Source organism: Thermobia domestica, chromosome 18 (assembly GCF_964235325.1).
Source record: "Thermobia domestica chromosome 18, izTheDome1.hap1.1, whole genome shotgun sequence".
Classification (NCBI taxonomy): Eukaryota; Metazoa; Arthropoda; class Insecta; order Zygentoma; family Lepismatidae; genus Thermobia; species Thermobia domestica.
In genome coordinates this window covers 38,131,098-38,155,114 of record NC_137471.1, presented here as the reverse complement: position 1 = coordinate 38,155,114, position 24,017 = coordinate 38,131,098, and the positions used below count along the sequence as shown (strand labels likewise).

Genomic DNA, 24,017 nt, shown 5'->3' with positions numbered 1-24,017 from the left:
CGTTACTTGCCCCCAAAAAGTAACTGTTACTTTACTTCGAAAGTAACGCGTTACTTTTAGGTCCGAAACTTTGAATATGTGAATAAATCTTACTACTTCAGTTTTCCGTACTACTATTACTACCGCTATTATTATTATTATTATTATTATTATTATTATTATTATTATTATTATTATTATTATTATTATTATTATTATTATTATTATTATTATTATTGCACGTTCTGAATCGCTTTATGTAACTGCAAGGACAAATTTTTACTTGACAGTTATATGAACATTTTCATATAATGTAACATAGACTAAAATGCCATTCTGCGTTACTCGTAGGGATGGGCACGAGCAAGTACGAGCGAATTTTCTTTGAAACTCGATCCAGCTAGAAACAGATATCTTTGAGCTCGACCCGAGAACTCGGCTCGAAAAATTTCCTACAACTCGACTCGAATTCAGGTCGAGTTTCGAGTCGCGTCCAGCCAAATCCGGTGTGTAGTTTCGAGTACTCTCTTCAAGTATCTTGCATAGGCAATATAGGCTATTATCAATGATACTACTGTTACTACTACAACTTTTATTATTATTATTATTATTATTATTATTATTATTATTATTATTATTATTATTATTATTATTATTATTATTATTATTATAACAACACTGTTTAGAAACATGAAAGATAGGTGGTTTCTATTTGAATACTAAAAAAGTAGTTGATTGCCAACATCGGTAGTCGTAAAGTCTAGGAGTCAAGGACATTGTTCACGAGCTCCTGAATTTGGGTTGTGGGTCTAGGTTGAGTATTCGGGCTCGAGTCAAACACTGTTAAAAGTTATAGGGCACTGGCCAAATATCTTCAAAACTGCTCGACCTGGATTTAGAATTGTCGGCTCACAGCTCATTCACTATCGACCCGAACCGAGAAGTGATCCGTGCCAACAGCTCACCCAACCGAGTCGGCTCGAGCCGATGGTTCACCCCAAGCGAGCCGGCTCGAGCCATCGGCTCAGTTGAGCCGAGCCAAGCTGAGCTTGTTATAAAAAAAAATCTCATGTGGTCACGCTATCGAGACGAGGCCAGATGTGAGCAGTGCCTCCTCTCGTGAGCAACACTAAAAGTATTCCATATTACTTCTTAGCTTACATTTCTAATGACTTTCGTTTTCTAGTGTAATCAGGCCATGATTTCAAAACGAGTTAAAACGAGCGAGCCATTTATCAAACTCGACTCGACTTGAAACTCGACACCAAAACAAGTGAATCGGCTAGGAATTCGACTCGAGAATATTACCTTTGACTCGACTCAAAACTCGAAGCTCGTGCCCAACAATATGCGTTAGAGAAAATGGTTGTTTATTATTGTTCTGCTAAACTTATTATATAATAATCACATATGTTGTTATGTAAAATTAAAAGTACAGAATATAGAGAACATTACACCACACCTAATAAAATGAGAACACATTAACTGAAGGTGAATCAAAACTTGTCAGTAACTCTAAAATCGATAGATGCTTTTTAAAGCTAGTTGTTCTAAACCCTATAATCAACGGGGCTTTAGGATACGCAAACTTATCTGAAAGAACTCCATTATTACATACCATCAACAAACTATTTTCTATTAATAAAGTATGTCTGCTAATCAAAACACAGTTTATTCATATTAACCCCTTACTGTATATTGTTAATTATGGCATCCTAGTTGTTGATAAATATTTCCCGCCGGGGCACCACTTTACTTTTAAATTCTGTCCACCATCATCTTCAGCTTTTATGAAAAAGTATCTTTCAAATGTTCGAACGGTAAAATATTTTCGTTCTCCATCTTTATAAAAACAACACCAATCAAAGTAAAATAGACTCACTGAATGTATTGATTAAAAATTGAGTGAATATTCACTCACTGAATGTATTGATTTGGAGCTGTCAAAATCTATGACAAAACCTTCAAGGTGCTTGCAATCAATACACGTGATTTCCCTGAGGTTGTCCTCATCTTCCAAAAACAGCAAGTGACACTATGATTCTATCTGTTTCTTTGTGTGCCGATGACTAACTGTCGGTCACCGACATTGTTCATGCTCCATTGCTCCATTCTGAGAAATTCACTTAAAGCCTAGAAATATTTGTTTCCGAAAACAAATATACATATATTGTAGTTACTCATTCGAAATATATCGCGAAAAAAGTAACACAAACTAGGTACGTTACTTAAAAATTTGTAACGCGTTACCGTTACAGTTACTTTGGAAAAAATGTAACGCGTTACTTGCGTTACGTTACTTACCAAGACTGTGCCAGCTTTACCGAAAATCAATGAATTTTGAAGATTTAAAAAAAATACTGCTATAGATCGTGATATAACCACTTCCAAGTCATTAACTAAATATTATCTGGGTATTAGTTTGAATTTTATAAATAATACAGATACTGTAAACATTATCTCTGCAACCTAGACATATCACATGTAATAAATATTTTTAGTTTGCCATTCGCCTACTATCGTTCAAATATAGTTAATTTTAACATATGACTTTAAGTGCAGATAAGATCGTCAGTTCCAGGAAATTCTCAAAACATCCATATTGTTTCACTTTCAAGGTACAGAAGCACCAAAAGGAACTTCTGTTCTGAATTTAGAAACAGCGACATTCACTCTGTCAGCAGGCATATTGACCAACAACTATCAAAGGACTAAAAACACTTGTCCTGCTATAGCTTTTCTTTCAAGATTGTCATTTATTGTAAATTTACTGCATGCTTACCAGAAGGCAATGATTCAGATCGTGACGGAAACAAAAGAAAACCAGAAACATTTTGTTTATTTATACCATTTGCTGTACCGGTACTAAATATTGTTGGAATAAATTCCTCTCTCTTACCTGAATAGAAGCGATACCAACTCCAATACCACCAAGAGTCATAGCTTTGTCTTCGAGGAAATTGTCCAGGGCATTGAAACAACCTTTATCATTGATCTCTGTATTGTCAGTAGAAATTGCCGTATTGCAGTCGAGATTGTTCTTACAGCAGGAATCTGGAACACTATTGTTTGTGAATACATTTCTCCAGTCGGCGGGACCATCAACTCCACAGCAATGCAGCTAAATTAAATAAATAGTAAAAGTAAAGTGTTCTTCTAACTCTTGTTAAGTATAGGTATAACCTACTATCTCACGCTCAAAATATTTAACCCTTTGGGGATCCTATGGTACAATTTTGCACCATACGGGTGTTTCATGGTACATTGCGTTATTTCTCTTCTATTTGAGCTTTTTCGTCCGGTTTTTTTTTGTTTTTTTTTTTTTGTTTTTTGTTTTTCAAGTCCAGAGACATTGTAGAAGACATTACATATGGTTTCAGACCGTCCTGCGTCCAGACATAGGAGGTGATGACGTCATAATCTTAAAATGTATTTTTTTTTCCTTTTTAAGCCTATGTTCATTATTTTTTGGCGGGCTTATTTTTGAACGTAGAAGGTTGAAATTTTGCGCAAACATTCAGCATACCAAGTAGTATTTACCAGATTTTTTGTTCCGATGTCAGTGTTAAAACAGGGGGGGAACCAGAGGGGCAAAGGGTTAACAAAAAGGGATATTTTTACCCCAAAAATCCCGTTTGTCGTCATTTTCCCGCCTCACATACATGATAGGACCACGTGAGTCATACTGTCTGAAAGGCAGTTCCATTCTGAAGTGATCGACGGTCGAATTATTATTCTAGGGTAATTAGGGCCGTCTCAGTGAATTTTTATCCAAATATACTTCTGTATAGGGTAAAAGTGGGGCAAAGTAGGGAATTTTTTCTGGTGGGCCTATTTTTTCACGTAGAAGATTGCAATTTTGCACAAACATTCAGTCCACCGAGTAGTATTTACCAGAAGTTTTTTCCGATTTCTGCGTAAAAACAGGGGGGTCCAGAGAGGCAAAAGTTGAAAAAAGGGATTTTTAGACCCAAAAAATCCATTTCTTCAGGATTTTCCCCCTTTACATACATGATAGAGACACGTGAGTCATACCGTCTGAAAGGCAGTTCTGTTCTGAAGAGAATGATAGGCGAAACATGACCCTAGGGTAATTAGGGATGTCTTAGGAATTTTTTTCCCTGAGATCATGGTGTTTTGCGGTCGTTTTGGGCATGGTGGGAATTCCTGATAAAATTTCTCCCGCCCTTACTATTCAAGATAGAAACTTGAAATTTGGTACACACATTTAGTATACCAAGTACTATTCATCAGATTTTTTGGAGGTCTCTACGTTCACACAGAGGGGCCAGGGGGGCCCAAAGTTGGACAAAAAAATTTCCCCTCAAAATTTTCCTTTTGACATCAATTTTCCCTGTTCTGGTATATGGTATGGGCATGGAAGTGATACCATTTGAAAGCCTGCTCTATTCTGAAGAGAATGAGGTATGAACCATGATCCTAGAATAAATAGTGACGATGCAGTAGCTGCTTGACTGAAAGTCTAAAAAATAGCCCAAAATGCCAGGATCCGGAAAGGGTTAAAATATTGGGTTGTCTAAAAACTATTGAGCATTTGGAAGTTAAAATTGAAAATACATTTATTGTGTTTGGAAAATACGAGGAGTGATCAGAAAAATGGTTACAAAACCTGCAGTGAAACATGTATATATTATTTCATACAACCAATAAAGCCAACAGATAGTACATACATTAGGTTATTTTTCGATATAGTCTCCATATCGGTTGAGGCACCTGTCTCATCGTGGGATGAGTTTGAAGATTCCATGTTGATAAAAAAAAACCCTGTCCTTGCGTGTTCAGACACGTTGTCACGAAGTGTTTCACCTCCTCGTCTGAAGCGAAGCGACGGCCTCCTAGGTGCTCCTTCAAGTGAGGAAACAGGCCCAGGTTGTAGGAAGGGTGGCTGATGATGTCCCAGTGAAACTGGTTCAACATCGTGCTGGTCTTCTGGGCAACAAACTTTCGACACCATTCTGTAACATGTTGACGAGACATTACAGTCTCTCCGTAAACCTTTACCAGCTGCTGGTGAATTTCAGCCGCGGTTACATATTTCACCCACAGAAATCGAATTCTTCGCGAGACCAGTTTTCCAAACGACTCGCAATTTGTGTTTACCTACAGCTAGCGCCGTAGGTGGTGGATCGCTGTAACTCTGCCCAGTTGCCAACTCTGTGTATTAAAATTATCACACACTCCTCATTGAAATATAACAGACAAAACTCCAGAAATATCAGACTTGTACCCTTAGTTTCTGTTCCTCCCTTGTAACATTACGAAGCCACATATACGCCATTTTGATCGATTATCTTCTGTCATTTTCCCGGCAACCTCGTAATCCCGTCGCTATAAAAACTGCTATAGTTTCTGACAAAACATTGTGACACTTGGTTTTCACAGGCCTCTTTTGAAACTAACTTAATATCGTTTAGAGAATTCTGCAGAGAACGAAACGATTATTGCTGAAGATGTCAGGTCCGGACTAGAGGATGCATGCATTAAAACCTCCAGCCAAGTTCTCTCATTTTCTAAAGAATTGATTAAAGATGTATACGGTCTGGTGTTTTCAGCGTGGTATACAACAGGCTTTCTGTTGATCAGTTCTGGCTCATTTTTTTAACTGCACTCTGTACTTGTGCTAGTTGTCAACAACGCAATTTTAAGTCTATCGTTCTGCCCTAGGACATCAGCTCATGATGTACGATAACCTTCCAATCGCATCAAACGCATAGCGTAACGTTCCTAAGCGTCAATGTGGAAATGAAATGAAATCTTTGAGTTTAACGTCCGATGATTATGCCCGTTAGGCTAACGGAGACGATGATTAAAACAAGTGAATGATGATGAAATAATTGGTGGAATGAAAAGTGGAAGGAAACAGAGGTACCTTGAGAAAACCCACGGACACGATATTGTTCACCACAAACTTACTTGGTTGGGGATCGAACCAGGGACATCACGCAGCAGAGACAAAGCTCTTTACCACTGAGCCACCGTGGCCTCCTAAGCGTTAGTGTGGGTTTGCTAAACACTGTGGAGCTTCTCGTTTTGACCATAATTTTTTTTCGCACATTGTTGTCATAGGTAATCCCCCTTTCGTTACTCGTGATCAAGTGCTTTAGAATTGAATCGAATTCATTACGTTTCACCGGGTTCAATTCCCGGATGGGGCATTTAGTCCAAAAAGTGTAAAAAGCTTTTTCAGGCCAGCCATTCTGAATGAGGTTTTCCTGGGTTTTTCTCATTCACACCATGTGAATGCTGGAGTGGTGCCTAAGTTACGGATCCCAGGCCGCTTCTTTCCTTCCCTTTCTCCTGATACGGTAGTGTGCTCGCCGACAGACGGCATCCCTCATACGTGACGGGCTAAATGACCATAGATGCCGACAGCCCAGAAATCTAAATCCCAAATTCTCGTTACGTTTCAGTAGAGATTCGATATTTTTGAGTCACATCATGTAGCGTCCAAACGTCGAGGTTCTTGCTGTAGCCAACTCTCTTCAAATGGTTCAATCCTGTTTGGTGATAGATATTTATGTCATCAGCCACATCGTGACTGCTTACATGCAGGTTCCTTCCAACATTAAGCAGAATATCATTCATTCTTACCGTGATTGGTCACCCATTGCTGGGACATCGGAATTTTAAAAACGAAAGCGACAACCATATTTTGGCTGTTGCTTTTGGCAACGGATGTTTTCCATAAGCAGCACAAATTTCTTTACGAGTCTTCGAAGTATTTGGACCCTTATCGAAATGAAATAGGTAGCACGTCTGGTCAGTGATAGAGGGCTTACCTGTAGTGCGTAGGGTCTCTGGCTCCAACCCCAGCCAAGTAAGTATGTGATGGAGAACATCGTGCCTGTGGAGTTCCTAAGGGTAATCTCGTTTCCTCCCACATGCTCATTCCACCAATTCGTCCATCATTATTCATTTGGCTTAATCATCCAGCCTAAAAGACATAATTGTGGGGCGTCAAACTGAAAGATTTCATTTCGAAATAAAATATTAGATTAAAATGTAACTTTGCGGAAAGTTCACTTAGTTCCACAGCGCAAATAATTTTTGTGTATGATTATAAGAGTTCCACTAATTTTTACACATCTATTAGCTTCGACTGTCAGCTGTCAATTGTCGTAAGACCTAACTCACTGCTTACACTGAGATTTGGAATACTAACGCCATTCGTGCGCAAAAGCCTCAATACTTTCTAGACTACCTCTTATTGCATGATGGTAGAAAATCTTAAAAAGAAAACATATTTAGGAAAAAAAATATGCCACCGGTTTTTATCCAAAAGTGCACAAAAAAACTTAAAAAGAAAGAGAGATTAATTTTACAACATATTGTTGATCATTGCAATTCACGAAAAAGAACATTGTATTCGTCAGGATTAAGAAATAGAATTGTAGTCTTCCGGCATCTATGGCCATGTTAGCCCATTACGTATGAGGGATGACGTCCTTCGGTGATCACACGATCCCAGGAAAGAAAAGAAAGTATTGGGAAAGGAATTAAGTGGCCTGGGACCTATATGCTAGGTACCATCCCGTCATGTGTCTGGTGTGAATGAGGAAAATCCAGGAAAATCTCACTCAGGATGGCTGGTCTGATAAAGCTTTTACACTTTTTCGACCGAGTGTACGTTCCGGGGATCGAACCCACGACCTAGCATTGAAAAAATGAAAATGACATTTTTCAGTTTAACATCCCACAATTATGCTCTTTAGCCTAAGTGAAACAATAATTGAAGCAAATGAATTATGAAAATCTGGTGGAATGAGAAAATGGGAGAAAACACCCCGAACGATAAAAGCCACGAACATCATGTTCTCCACCAGTTTATGCTTTACCACTGACCCACCGTGGACCCTAGAACTTCCCACTGTATTCGCATATTGTACGAGTGTATCGTTTCCGTTACAAGTAGTATGCATCTTACTTTTAAAATTGTGTCTGGCACTATAAGTGTAAATCAAACTACAGATATATTTGCCACTTAATGTAATTGTTCATATTATTATTATTATTATTATTATTATTATTATTATTATTATTATTATTATTATTATTATTATTATTATTATTATTATTATTATTATTATTATTATTAAGTAGCCTGCCGGTAGGTCGTAGGCCTAATGAGATTTTCTTTCCTTTAGGTTCGAGTATGGAAATGTTTATTCCACGTTTCTAAATCTTCCGTTTCCTCGTGTAACTTTCAATATTTTCTTCTATTTAAAAAATATGGATGAATTATATTACTCTTTCTGTTTCACACTTGCTTTCCATCTTTCCATCTATGGCGTTAGATATATATATATTCTACATAAGATATGTCCAATCTAATTGATCTTCCCACGAAGAATGCTAACTTTAAAAAGAAAGGTCCCAATTTCTCCTACCATGTTTCGTGCACAGTACATAAATTAGCTATTTCAGCGGAATAAAAGCTATTAACTCCAACAGGTTGATAAAGAGTGACATACTTTTTAACGCCATGAAAATTAGTATTTTTTCTTGATTTTCTAGAAAACTACGCATGAGAATTCATCGGCAACTATGTTACTTTGTTCAGCTGAATGTGATATTTTGGTAGATATACGAGGTGTGTTCAAAAAGAAACCGAACTTTTGAAAATGAAATGAAATCTTTGAGTTTTACGTCCCACGGTTATGCCGGTTAGGCTAAAGGAGACGGTGATTATGAGTAATGAATGAAATGGTGGAATAAAGAAAGTGGGAGGAAACGGGAGAATCCCGAGAAAACCCACGCACACGGTGTTTGTCCACCACAAAGTTCACTTGGCGGGAGCAGGGTTTGAACCCGGAACCCCAAGCACCAGAGGTGAACGCTCTACCACTGAGCCACCGCGGCCCTGACCGAACTTTTGAAATAGTATGCCAACCAGCAGCGGGAGCGCACTGAGCGCACCTAGCGGCAGGTTGAGACAACAAATTCCCATTTGCCGCGTTTCGCTATGACCGTTAGTTGGTGAGCTGTAGCCGCGAAAGTGAGTAACTGTACAAGCTGTTCGTTGGATTATTAATATGGTAATAAAGATAGACCTTGAAGAATAATGTGGTGGGTCAAATTTTGCTACAAACATGACAAAACATTTATAGAGACATTTCAATTGTTTTCCAATATATTCAGGGTCTCCTCGATCAAAAGCAGCATCCATGAGTTGGACAGAAATTAAGATGATTGTTTATTAATATTATTTTTATTATTATTATTATTATTAGTATTATTTGGAAAGTTATTGTCCATCATCAATTTCTATCATGTGATCTTATAGTAAAGAAACAGTTGTACGAGGACATTTCAGTGGGATTGAGAGATGTTGTGCGCAGAAAGAGACCTGAATTGTGGGAAAATCAGACTGAGATGGTGCACCGTGCTAATCTGCCTCCTCACGCTTCGCTCCTCATCCGCAGTTATCTGGCTAAACATCAGATTCCACTTGTACACTCATCTACCCTATTCTCCAGACCTAGTCCCAGAATAAATTTTCCTGTTTCCCAAACTTAAAAATCACTTTGGAAGCACGTCGATTCCAAACCACAGAGAAGTTGCAGGACAATGCGACAAGAGACCTGTGCACCATCCCAAAGTGCGCGTTCCAGGAGGATTTCCAAAAATGACAGAAACGTTGGTAACGGTGTGTTCCAGTAGAGAGGAATATTTTGAGGGGGGGGGATAGTGCTTAAAATGTTGTAAGTGAACAGTATTGATGTTACAACAGAGGATTGGTTTCTTTATGAATACACCTCGTATGATTTACTTATCTTTCGAAAACATTATAGTAAACAGAAATTAAAGTCGTAGAGTTAATCATAATCTGGCTATATCTCATCAGTCATACTGTAGCCATATTTTTGTATTGCTTGTGTCACAATGAAATAAATGATGAGAGTATATTTCAGAAATAACTTTCTCTTAGTCATGGTACAACAACATGAATTTCTAAATTTACATTTTAGAAAGTTAGTGTCTTTCAATTTTCTCGAATAAACGCATGAGGATTTGTACTCATCCATATTATTTTGTTGAGATGAATCAGATTAATCGATTCGCATATGTCTGATATTTTTTTTTTCTTGTTAAAGGCTAATAATATTCATCATTATCATAGGTATTCAGCCATTATTGGCAGATCACTTGCCGCAATTGAGAAGCTTCCATGTTCCACATGTACCTTCTAGTTACAGCTGACGTGGTATATTTTTTTCTCGGTTCGAATAATTTTCACCTGTACTGTGTAACAATGTTGCGTGTTATCATGTCTTACGTATAATTTTCGGTTTACATATTAAATCCTTTTTTTTTTGTGTGTGTGTGTGTGTGTGTGTGTGTGTGTGTGTGTCCAAATAAACTTAATTTAGACGTTTCAGAATAATTAAGAAAACTAGATCTTCGGGAAATAATTTATTTTATTTACATATTACTTTTCTTCGTAAATTTTTGTGTATGGGCATCTCATTTGGATAATTATTTAAAAAATACATTATTATTTCGATGTAAATCATAGGTTAGCAATTGAGTAGAATTTTCTAAATTTTTCCACCAATCCGATATTTGGTAGGATACTTTAGACCCCCTTGAGATACCCCAATGAGATACCCATATCCTACCCCCCCTTCCGATGAGATGCATATATCCTACTAAAATCCGGTTTGATCCAGTTTTTACTATTTCTCATTCGTTTTGTATTTTCCGCCGCGAATTTTTTGCGCCGTCATTGGGAACTATATGCTACCTCAGTGTTCTGGCGCGTCTCTACCTCGATCTTTGTGCCCTAGACTACGTGGAGGAAACACCGTGCAACAACGCAGTAAAAAGTTTAGTCGATTCAACAGGAAAACCATTGAAAATTCAGGTAATATTATCCCAAATAGCCAAAGAAACAATTTGGAAGCTGTTTGGAGTCCCAAATTATTGGAATTTCATCCGAGAAATAAGTAGAACTATGAAATATGAAATATCATACTAGGATAGCCATGTTTGACTTCGAGGAAAGGTTCAGAGTGAGAGTGAAATTTGAATTTCCGGTTGTGTGAGCTTTCGAACTAAGTTTGGAGATTAGTGGTTCCCTTAACAATTTCCTTCATCCTCAAAAATTCAGCTAAGTTGCGGTAGACTGTCTATATATAATTTTGTGTGTGTAGTAATTATATTTGATTTTTTTTTAAGTCATGGCGGTGTACGCGGGTTTTATATTAGTTGAGTTAAACATTAAAATGTCAGAGTAAACATTTGTAGGGACTGCTATCTTACTCCAAATTTGACCAAGCTTCCAACTAGTGCTCTCAAACGGGTCGGGTCAGTCGGGTCAGCTCGGGTCGGGTCAATCGGGTCAGCTCGGGTCGGGTTATCGGGTCGGGTCACTCGGGTCAGTTCACTTTGGTCAACTGAGTTTAGGTTGAGCTTAAACTCGGCTGGAGTCGAAAGCTGCTGTTTTTCACTAGCTGCCTAATTAAAAATAGCAATTTTCAATTGATTTTATAGAAACCATAAATCTATTTTGAACACTTGCAGCTAGTGTTTTTATGGTAAATACTTATTTTTGTACTTGTGTGTACTTTAATTTTTAAATGTGAAAGATTGATTTTACCAATCGACTGTAATATTAATATGTACGCCAATATGGAGTCTGGATTTAGAACAAAACTAGAAGTTGTTAAGCAAGGCCAAAAGAAAGATTGGATATGGACGACCAAGCCCAAGCAGGGCCGCGGTGGCTCAGTGATAGAGAAGTCACCTCTGGTGCGTGGTATCCATGGTTCGATCCCAGCTTGCGCTAATTGGGCTTTGTGGTGAGAAACGCCGTGTAGTGGGTTTTCTCGAGGTTATTCTGGTTCCTCGCACTTTCTTCATTCCACTATTTCATTCATTTCTCATGGTCACCATCTCCCTTAGCCTCGGTGCAGAATCGGGTGACCTTAAACTGAATATTTCATTTCATTTCACCAAGCCCAAGGACATCGATACAAGAACAAGATAAAGATTGGATATGCAAGACGAATTGCATAGTAATCTTGCTCTTGGCCTTGTTTTGGTGATCACCAAGTAACGATGAGCATATTTTCTTGCTTTCCGTATAGCATGAAAGACCATAATCAAAATCACACTTGGTCTTCATTTGTACCGATGAGGCTAGCATTCTTGGCTCTTGTATAGCATGAAAGACCACCAAGACTACGAAATGCAGGACCAAGACTTGATTGTGCAAGACAAAGAATAAAACGCAGTATTGATGACCAAGACCCAGGGTGCGAATTGTTTGAATTTCATTTGTTGGGCTGAAAGTGATGAAATAAAATTAGTACTTTATAATTAAATATCATACTGTATTTTTAAATTTTAAATTACAAAATTCATATTATGCATCTTCTTACTTGCAACTATATATACTGTAAAATACGTTTTAATTACCGAGAAAGAAAAATCAAAGTGGCGCGGGTCCCGGAATCATAAAAACCTATTTTGGAATGAAAGTTGAAGGGATGGAAAAAATCACAGATGTTTTCCCGTTTCCTCAATCCTTATCATTGTAGTTAAACGATTTCCTTTTGTCTCCGTCAAGAGACTCTTGCTACTACCTTCCGAGAAGACCCCCTGCCTTCCGAGCAGGTGAGAACACTAACCTTTAAGAAAAATTTCGTCACATAGAACTAAAGCAAGAAAAAAAATAAATTTCTCCCACGTCGGGCATTGATATCAGTTATAAAAAGAAATAACCAAACCTTAAAAGTGCCAAATGTTCATTAAGATGCATATACAAATCCCCAGTTTGATCTAGCTAGTGATTAACATATAAGACTTCGGTACACGTGGTCCGGGTTTAATTCCCAATGGGAGTGCATTTTGGCGTTCACCCAGTGTCGTGACCATAGTGCTCTCAAACGGGTCGGGTTGATCCGACCCGACCCGTGACCCCAAGCATCAGAGGTGAACACTCTACCATTTTAATTTCATTCTTCAGAGAAATTTTGTATTTAGACAAGGGTTATTTTCCGAAAAGCGCTTCAATTAATATTAAAAATGGATATTTTTAATTAGATTATAGAGAGACTTAATCATTAGGATTATATACTTGCAGGCAGACAAGATTATTAATATATATATATATATATATATACAAGAGCGGATCCAAGGGGGGCTAAGGGGGTATAGCCCCCCCTTGACGCTCAGGTTTACACTGGATAAAATGGACTTCAATCCTGCTTTACACTGGATAAAACGGCAAACTATGGCTTAGCTCCTCCCTTGATCATATCCTGGATCCGCCACTGTATATATATATATATATTAATCATCATCAATTGCAAATATCTACCGTTTGTTACAAGGTAACTCTTTGGTCGCGCTGTGATCAGTTTCACACACGACAGAATAAAGTCGCTTATAACTCAGGCACTATTAGTCGTATACTAACTAGGTATACATTTTTTGGAGCATAAAATGGCAAAATAATAATAATAATAATAATAATAAATAATAAATAAATAAAACTTTTAGAGGAAACATTTTTCCGAATTCGATCTTGTAAAGATTCTGTGGCTTAAAAAAAAGTGATGTCACGAGCAACCAATACTGAGCAATAATGAAAATAAGAAGAAAACCTTATATTTAGCTCAAAAATGTACCAGAATTAAATTTAGAAGACAATTAAAGAAACAAAATGAAAAACGTTTGTATGATCTAGCTCCAATAGTTACAGAGATATAGTGAATAATAGAAACGGCTAAAATTTCGGGTTTCTCCTCCTCCCCCTCCCCAATTGAGAGGTATTTTTTCTGGTATCCTTCATTTTTGTGATCAGTGATGGGTATATGTTCAAAAAAATATCGGATGCCAGTTTGTTACATGATTTGCTCTTAAACTCGAAAAGGAGAACACTTTTGTCAAGTTGATGCCTAGACTATTATTACTATAGAATTTTAAAAACTGACAATAAAGTAGGTTGCGCTTGTAGGATACTGTGACTATCCGCTGGTTCATTTATTGATAGAATTCGATGTTCCGGATTTTACGTACATCATATTATACGACGAAGAAAATATTCAATGTCATCAAGAAAGTAGTTTACTTCTACATAACACAATATCAGAAGAAATGTTTTAATGAATACATAAACTATGCCACAAATTAATTCTCGTGTCTTGGAAAGAGCATTGTATTGCTGATTTATTTTCTCATCATGGTGAATATTGATACATAATTCGTACAGCGGCTATGGGTTGCCAGATAACTATACTAAAAGATATAGTTACCGGTACAGACGAAATTCTTATGGGGACAATTTTTGTACTATGATTTTCACTCGTTAAAATATTATATTTGGTTATCGTCTATTTTTTAATTTAAAAAAAATACTCTCCAGTCTATTTCGGGGAATCATCCTTCTGTTGCCCATACATTATATCCCATCCTGAATTCATGGAATCTACTACTAAAAATAATAAACAATACTTTTACTGTATTTGTCTTTGACCCTTATTTTGTTCTCGAATTGTGGCTCCTTTTGCATTTTTTGACAAATTTGCAATCAATTATAGTACCAAAAGCAAGTATTTGTACACCCAATCTTATCTTGGTGTCAGAAATCACCTCCCAAATGTTGTCGGTGGCTTGGGTAAACATATGGTAAAGACCACTTCTGGTGAAATTAATTTACTAGGTAAATTAGGTTGTCATCGAACAACGAAACAGTATGTAAGTAGTTTAATTTTAGAAATGAACCTACAGGTGGCAGGGGAAGCTTGTTTGGTATGTTCATTACATTGAATTGCATGAGTGTTGAAACTCCTCTTCAAAAGTTAGAAAATATGACATACCATTATGTTAATAAATTTGGGAGTTCGAACACCTCCACTTGACGACTTCTGCATGTGGCATTGATTCTGTATCTATCTTATCCACATTTAGATCGCACACCCATACGGAGACAATTTTTACAACAAACACAACGCTTGAATTCGCGACCGCGTAGTGTAAAACAATACATAAATCGCTGCATATTTATCATTCAGCCCAGCAAACTTTCTTTGATGCAATAAATACCATTTGATGCAACAGTAATAGCAGTTAGCTCAGTCGTCTTTGAGCACCCTATCCGCTATGGGCGATGCTTACGAAGTGATTAATATGTTCTGCATGCGCACGCTAGTCAATCCGTGTGGCCAAACCCATTGCTTCCTTCAGCCATTAGAATCAACGTTCTTCACGCATTAAGCATTCTGTCAGCCCACGTGAACCACGGCTAAATCACTCAAGGATATTACAAAATAGAGGATCTGCATTTACAAGAAAATATTGAAGCCATACGTCACAGTTTCGCCACCCCCACTCCGCCCAATAAGATCGCAATGTTTTGAGCCAACATTCATTACGGAAAAGAAAATAGCCAAACAGACCATGGCGGAAGCAGGAGTAGCCAATCAGACGTGCTGATACTTGGTTGTTTTTTTGGCTTCATTCAGTTAATAGGATGAAGATGCATATGGCCAGATCCTCTATTTTATAACATCCTTGAAATCACTGTTTACAATTCATTTACCGAATTCAATGTTATTTTGTAGTATTTTCCTCACTAAGTCGACGAAACAAAAGATGATATGCTATTAGCGCCGGACATTGTAATAACTAGATTTATTTCTTTTAACATCTGACGTAGTTAAAGTAACATGTAAATTTTATATGTACAGTTTTAGAAACAAGTTCAGCCAATAATATTAAGTTAACATTTGCGTCCAAATAATTACGCCATGAAACCACATGTTTTGCATATATCCTCTTTGTTTTCGCTGATTACACGGCGACACCACATTATAGCACGGGTTGCTGCCACTACTTGCCGTACATAAACATAACTAATTTATCAAAACCAATAAGAGAAACCATCTACAAAAAGAATAGCAAAAATTATGAATAGTCTCGAAGTATTAATAAGTAAACACCAAAAATCCTGTTTTCAGAACATTTTTATGCATTAACCCTCAAAGGATTAATTAGATAAATATAGGTACACTCATGTCCAAAATTATTGTCGCATGTCTATACCTAGGTAAATATGTTGTTTTAGGAATATAATTTGATAACGAATTCGCCTGGTATTTCTTATGGTTTTAGTATGAGTATAATAGGCAAAGACATGTATGTGACAAATTATATTTCAAAAGAGCAGTAAATAAGAACAATAAAACGAAAATAAAATGTTCTTGTGCATTTAGCAATATTTTGTTTTACTCATTCTAATTTTCGTATTTATAATTCTTTTCCTAAGAAATTTACCACAAATATAAATTTCCCGATTATAACATAGTATCAGTATTAAAAGTACCCTGCAAAATCATTATCAAATTATATTTTTACAAGAAGACAGTTATAGATATGCGACAATCATTTTGGACATGAGTGTACAAATATGTCCGTACAAAATTCAAATAAAAAATGAAAAGAGCTCATTTACTCAGTACTATACTTACATCTGTTTGAATAATATGCCACAACTTGTTCATTTTTGAATTACTATTGACTTGGCTCATGGAGTAGTTGAGATGGTTTTGTAAGTACATCCTCACATCTTGTTGTAAAATGTATCCCGCAATGCCACCGACAATTTCAAAGATGAAAACAATGATCAGGAATACAGCAAACTGAAATTAGGAAATACATATTTTAGGACTTCTGGTACTCTTCTTGAACAGGAATTTAGGATTTAGATTTCTATTCTAGGTATCTATGACCATTTAGCCCGTCACGTATAGGGGTGCTCACGAGTCGAGTCAAGACGAGATTTAACCCTGTCTTGTTCGTCTCGAGAAAATGTCTCGATTCATATCTCGACTCGAAAATATGTTTCTGTCTCGACTCTTGTCTCGACTCTACTTGAATTCGAAATGAGACGTCTCAAATTTGAGTCGAGAAAAATATACGAATTAAAATATACGCTCAAATCAGCCAGAACATTATGATTACCTACCTAACTGTCAACATGTTCACCTTTGGTACGGATAACGACGCGTCTTGGCATGGACACAATGATCCTTGGTAGGTCGCTGGAGAGAGTTGGCACCACATGTGCAAACACAGGTCATTTAATTCCGGGGAGGGAGGCGATGAGCTCTGACGTCACGTTGAATCACATTCCAGATGTGTTCGATTAGGTTCAGATCCGGCGAGTTGGGGAGTCAGCACATCACTTGGAACTCTCCCCTGTGTTCCTCGAACCACTCCATCACATTCCTGGCCTTGTGACATTGTATTATCTTGTCGAAAAATGCCACTACCGTTGAAAAACATAGTTGTCATAAAGGGGTATACGTAATCTGCAAGCACTGTGCGATACGCTCGGCCGTCATGGTGCCTTGCTCGAGCTCCACTAGGCCCATGGATGTTCACGTGAATGTCAACCAGAGTATAAGCCGCCGCCAGCTCCGTCCCGCAGTACGCGTGTCAAGGAGCTGTTCTTTTAAAACACGACGGATTCGCATCCTCCCATCGTCATGATGAAGAAGGTATCGGGATTCATCAGACAATACAACGCTCTGCCACTGCGCCAAACTGTATGTAGTTTGTTGTTTTATAACTTAATGTTTACAAAAAAAATCTTTTAAAAGAATACCTATCTATAGAAGTGAAAGGTACCTATCTGTACTAGTTCTTGGCATCCAAGCAGTCTATTTATTGTAATATACTATGTAAAATAGTCTCGTATTATAATATGTGATGTACAACAAATGTTACATTATACATTATCCGTAACTCGTGATTGCTGCAACACATTAAAGCCTCAAAATAGTTGGGGAAGCGAAAAATCCAGAAGTTATTTAGCCCTATTGCGTTCTTTAAGAAAACTAATCATGATAACAAAAATACAATAATTATAACTATGCTAAATTACTATAGAATGCAGTAGTAATCGCCCCACTTGAGGCAAATTTGGACTTTGACCCCGACCTTTGTGACGTCATAGGTCAAAGGTCAATGACCTTAGCCCAGGGTCAATGACCTAGGGGTACTTAGGACCACCCCCTTTAAATTTTGGCAGGGGTACCTTGGCCCACCGGCCCTAAATTTTGGCAGGGGTACATAGGACCACCCCCCTTAAATTTTGGAAATTGCCAAATCTAAAAATTTGGTATGGTAGCCTAGGACCACAGTATGTACCTCTATCAGTATTGGGGGTCTATGTCGTTCCCTTTTATGGGTAAAAAATTGCCAAAAATTGAATTTTCGGAGGTTTTTGACCTAATTTATCCCCTTGGATGAGGTGTTTTTTACCCTATATGGTTATATGGGCGTATACAGGGGTCCATTAGCTTTCATAACATATGGGTATATTAATGCACCCCTTGAAAAATTTGGGAGGGGTACCTTAGCCCACCCCTTAAATTTTGGAAATTGCCCAATTTAAACATTGGGTATTATAGTACAGGACCCTAATATGTATCATGATAAATTTGGGTGGTCCACCTTGTCCCCTTTTAGGGGTACAAAATTGCCAAAAATATAAACGTAAGCAATACGTTATACCACGTGTTTGGTTATCGGCCTAATTTATCTCCTTGGATGTGGTCCTATTACCTTATATAGTTATATGGGCGTATACAGGGGTCCATTCCCTTTCATAAGACATAGGTATATTAATGCACCCCTTGAAAAATTTGGGAGGGGTATCTTGGCCCACCCCTTAAATTTTGGAAATTGCCAAATCTAAAAATTGGGTGTGGTAGCCTAGGACCATAGTATGTACCTCTATCAGTATTGGGGGTCTATGTCGTTCCCTTTCATGTGTAAAAAAATTGCCAAAAATTCAAATTTCGGGGGTTTTTGACCTAATTTATCCCCTTTGATGAGGTGTTATTACCTTATATGGTTATATGGGCGTATACAGGGGTCCATTCCCTTTCATAACATATGGGTATATTAATGCACCCCTTGAAAAATTTGGGAGGGGTACCTTGGCCCACCCCTTAAATTTTGGAAATTGCCCATTTTCAACATTGGGTATTATAGTACAGGACTCTAATATGTATCATGATAAATTTGGGTGCTCCACCTCGTTCCCTTCTAGGGGTACAAAATTGCCAAAAATATAAACGTAAGCAATACGTTATACCACGTGTTTGGTTTTTGGTCGATTTTATCCCCTTTGATGAGGTGTTATTATTCTATATAGTTATATGGTCATGTATAGGGGTCCATTACCTTTCATAAGATATGGGTATATTTGTGCACTCCTTTAAAAATTTGGGAGGGGTACCTTGGCCCACCCCTTAAATTTTGGAAATTGCCCAATTTAAAACATTTGGTATTATAGTACCGGACCCTAACATGTATTATGATAAATTTGGGTGGTCCACCTCGTTCCCTTTTAGGGGTACAAAATTGTCAAAATATAAACGTAAGCAATACGTTGTACCACGTGTTTGGTCTTTTGGCCCAATTTATCCTCTTGGATGAGGTTCTATTACCTTATATGGTTATATGGTTATGTATAGGGGTCTATTCCCTATCATAAGACATAGGTACATTTGTGCACTCCTTTAAAAATTTGGGAGGGGTACTTTGGCCCACCCCTTAAATTTTAGAAATTGCTCATTTTATATATTTGGTATTATAGTACTGGACCCTAACATGTATTATTATGATAAATTTGAGTGGTTCACCTCGTTCCCTTTTAGGGGTACGAAATTGCCAAATTTTACTACAACCACGTGTTTGGTATTTTGGTTCAATTTATCCCCTTGGATGAGGTCCTATTACCTTATATGATTATATGGTTATGTATATTGGTCCATTCCCTATTATAAGACATGGGTATATTGATGCACCCCGGGAGGGGTACCTTGGCCCACCTCTTTATTTTGGAAATTGCCCAATTTAAACATTTGGTATAATAGTATAAGACCCTAATATATATTACTATAAATTTGGGTGGTCCATCTTGTTCCCTTTCATGGGTACGAAATTGCCAAATTTTAGTACAACCACATGTTTCGTTTTTGACCTAATTTATTCCCTTGGATGATGTCCTATTACCTAATATGATTATATGGTCTTGTATAGGGTCCATTTTCTATCTAGGACATAGGTACATTGATGCACCACTTTAAATTTTTGGGAGGTGTACCACAGCCAATCCCTTAAATTTTGGAAATTTTTCAATTTAAGCATTCGCTATCATAGTGCATGACCTTAATATGTATCATGATAAATTTGGGTGGTCCACCTTGTTCCCTTTCATGAGTAAAAAAAAAATTGCCAAAATATAAAGATAAGCAATATGTTGTATCACGTGTTTGGTTTTTGGCCCAATTTATCCCGTTTGATGCGGTCTTATTACCGTATATGTTTATATGGTCATGTATATAGGTTCATTTCATAAGACATGAGTACATTGATGCACCCTTTAAAAATTTGAGAGGGGTATCTTGACTCATCCACTCAGTTTTAGAAATTGTTTAATATAAGCATTTGGTATCTTCGTACAGGTCTTCAATATGTACCACTATAAATTTGGATGGTCCACATCGTTCCCTTTCATGGGTAAAGAACTACCAAAAATCAAATTTCGGAGGTTATTGACCCCTATTTAATACGTTATATGGTTTATTACCTCTATATGTTTATGTTCTCTTTTAAATTTGGGAATTATCAAATAACAAAATTCGGTAAACGTTTTCTAGGACCCATTGGTATTCCTCTTATGACCAAATATTCAAAATTTAAAGGTTATTGACCGGCTTTATTATTGAATAAGTACAGGATTTATTACTTTTTCATAAGACACAGGTGTATTTGTGTACCAATCTTAAATTTTGGGAGGGGTACATTTCTTATTGTCATATCAATAATTGGTAATTGTTCTTTGGGTAAATCATTGTGAAATATGAGTATGATCACGTGATCAGTTATTGACCTATGATGGGATTAGGAGTCCAGGACATTGGTACATTTAAACTTTGTAGGATAATTTGAGAATGCGTCATTGGTATTAATTATTACAGCCAAATATAAACGTAAGCAATACGATGTACCACGTGATTGACCTTGATGAGGTAGTGTACAGGGATACATAGCTAACCTTATTGAATCTTATGACTCATAGTCTTAAGGGAATATATGCTACAACACTGGCAAAGTTATTGTTGATGCAATTTGATTGGTTGATCACTATCTTTCGTGCAATCTGATTGGCTGATCACTATCTTTCGTGCAATTTGATTGGTTGCTGATTTTCAAATCTTTGCTGCATTCAGTTTTAAGTTTTGTTTAACACTTATTTGAAAATTTTTTGTTTGAAAGTTTTTGTTTGAAAACTCTTGTTTCAAATTTGTTTTTGAATTTTTTTGTTTCAGAATTTTGTTTGAAATTTGTTTCAAAATTTTGTTTGAAATTTTTTTTGTTTGAAATTTTTTCGTTTGAAATTTTTTGTTTAAAATTTTTTTGTTCGAAATTTTTGTTTTGAAATTTTTCGTTTCCAAATTTTTTTTCGATTTTTTTCAAAATTTTGTTTGAAAATTTGTTTTGTTTCAAAATTTTGTTTGGATTTTTCGTTTCCAAAATTTTAAGTTTGTGCACTCATTAGTAAAGAACCGGAACTGTTTAGAATAAAAACCTCTGGCAACATTGTGGTGCAATAGTACACGTCAGAACACGATAATGCAACGTCATCAGTTTTGCATCATATATAAGTATCGTTCGAGTTAGTATTCATGATAACGTCATCATGGCTTCTTGTCTGCAGTTTCTAAACACACGTGATGTGATGAAATCATTTACCAAGATTACTGATTTACAACAGAATGTACCTCATAGAATCTTAGCTAGCCAAATGATACCTACAAAGTTTGGATTAAGAATCGTAGTGAAGCTTGAAAATGATAAGAATATAATTTTACCAGCAAGATATTTTCCCATGGAGGCATCAAAACAAGAAGAACTGCTGCGTTTCTTAAATACTGGATCTGTATCTTTATGTTACAAAGGATTCTTGGGTCGAAGTCATCAATTTGAATTTAGTACATAGCCAGATTCGTCAGCAATTGTGATGAAATAATGAATTCAAACGTCAGCACATTAGACATAGTTGTATGAATTTGATTGGTCAGCATGACGTCAGCAACTGTGATGAAACCATGAATTCAAACGTCAGCACATTCCTTTCCTATGACGTCAGCCGTAGTTCTATAAATTAACCAATACACTGTCATCCCACGAAATCATTTGAGCAAGTGCTTTTCAGGAGGAAAGATGTGTACTTCTAACGATAAAGAGTTCATCTTCGCAAGCTATTATCCAATAAATATATTTCAAACAAAACATGTGATGATTGGTATCAGTGCTAGAACATTTGAACCAGTGATTCGATTGGGCAAAGCAGAACAATTTGGTGTACAACTGACCTGTGAAGAATGGCAAATATTATGTTCACGAATCGACCAAATGAACGATTATTTTCATGATGAGCTAAATGTGACCATAGTCAAATCATTAGGCTCAAATCATGAAATGGTGCTACGTACAGTCCTCGAAGAGAAGATGGTGCTGTTACGTAAAAAGAGTACATTCCATGTCCCTCGCAACATGGTGTATCTAACGCAAACAGAATGGAACAAATTCATCAGCGTATTTCAGTGTGTGAAACATGCAGTGGAAGTGTGCAACAAAACAAGTATATTCCTGAAAAAGTACTATTTTGAAAAATGTGTTATGCATATTGTACAACATGTATCTAGATATTGTGATGGTTGTCAACATCGTTCGTGGGTGCATACCTGTATTGATAAACAGTTTATTTGTGATCAAATGGACATTGAGTTTCCACCAATTGATATTGCAATAGACCTTAAAAGACTTCAATTGGAATTAAAATTATATGCTAAAGACAAACTAGTGCAAGAAGTTCAAAATACATTGTATCGACAATATCCAGATCATATATCTGGTATGGATGTATGTGGAGTGTAATAAAATGATCCATTTGAATGAATTGTGTTTTTTTCATTTCAAGTACAACCCTATGTTCTGACGTGTACTATTGCACCACAATGTTGCCAGAGGTTTTAGTTCTAACAGTTCCGGTTCTTTACTAATGAGTGCACAAACTTTTAAAAATGTCAAACCAAACTTTGAAACAAAAAATTTCAAACAAAACTTTCGAAACAAAAAAAATTTAAACAAAAAAATTTGGAAACGAAAAATTTCAAAACAAAAATTTCGAAACATTTTCAAAGAAAAAAATTCAAACCAAATCTTCTTCTAAGCAGTTCCGGTTCTTCACTAATGAGTGCATAAACTTAAAAATTTGAAACCAAAATTTTCCAAACAAAAATTTCGAAACAAAAATGTTCAAACAAAAATTTTAAACAGAAAAAAATCGAACATTTTTTTAAACTAAAATTTCAAACAAATATTTTTTTAGTTTTGAAACGAAAAAAAATTAAAAATTTCAAACGAAAAAATTTCAAACAAAATTTTGAAACAAAAAATTTCAAAACAAAAAATTTTTAAACAAAAATTTTGAAACAAAAATTTCAAACAAAAATTTCGAAACAAAATTTTCAAACTAAAAATTTCAAACGAAAAAATTTCAAACCAAAGTTTCAAACAAAAAATTTCGAAACAAAAATTTTTAAACTAAAATATCAAATGAAAAAAAAATTTCAAACCAAAGTTTCAAACAAAAAAAAATTTTCAAACAAAAATTTCAAAAACCTTTTTAAGTGTTAAACAAAACTTAAAACTGAATGCAGCAAAGATTTGAAAATCAGCAACCAATCAAATTGCACGAAAGATAGTGATCAGCCAATCAGATTGCACGAAAGATAGTGATCAACCAATCAAATTGCATCAACAATAACTTTGCCAGTGTTGTAGCATATATTCCCTTAAGACTATGAGTCATAAGATTCAATAAGGTTAGTTATTTATCCCTGTACACTACCTCATCAAGGTCAATCACGTGGTACATCGTATTGCTTACGTTTATATTTGGCTGTAATAATCAATACCAATGACGC

At 36.3% G+C, this 24,017-nt stretch overlaps 1 protein-coding gene across 2 annotated transcripts in view; it reads right to left on the bottom strand.

Annotated features, from left to right (window-relative positions):
* The window catches only part of LOC145676085 (tetraspanin-7-like), a 58,880-nt gene that overhangs the window by 4,121 nt on the left and 30,742 nt on the right, over positions 1 to 24,017 (bottom strand). For both annotated transcript variants that reach the window (XM_081746960.1, XM_081746961.1), the window contains 2 exons: positions 16,476 to 16,646; positions 2,879 to 3,100 (listed from right to left, as the gene is read on the bottom strand). In XM_081746960.1, coding sequence (XP_081603086.1) covers positions 2,879 to 3,100; positions 16,476 to 16,646 — 393 coding nt within the window. The remainder of the gene's footprint in view (positions 1 to 2,878; positions 3,101 to 16,475; positions 16,647 to 24,017) is intronic.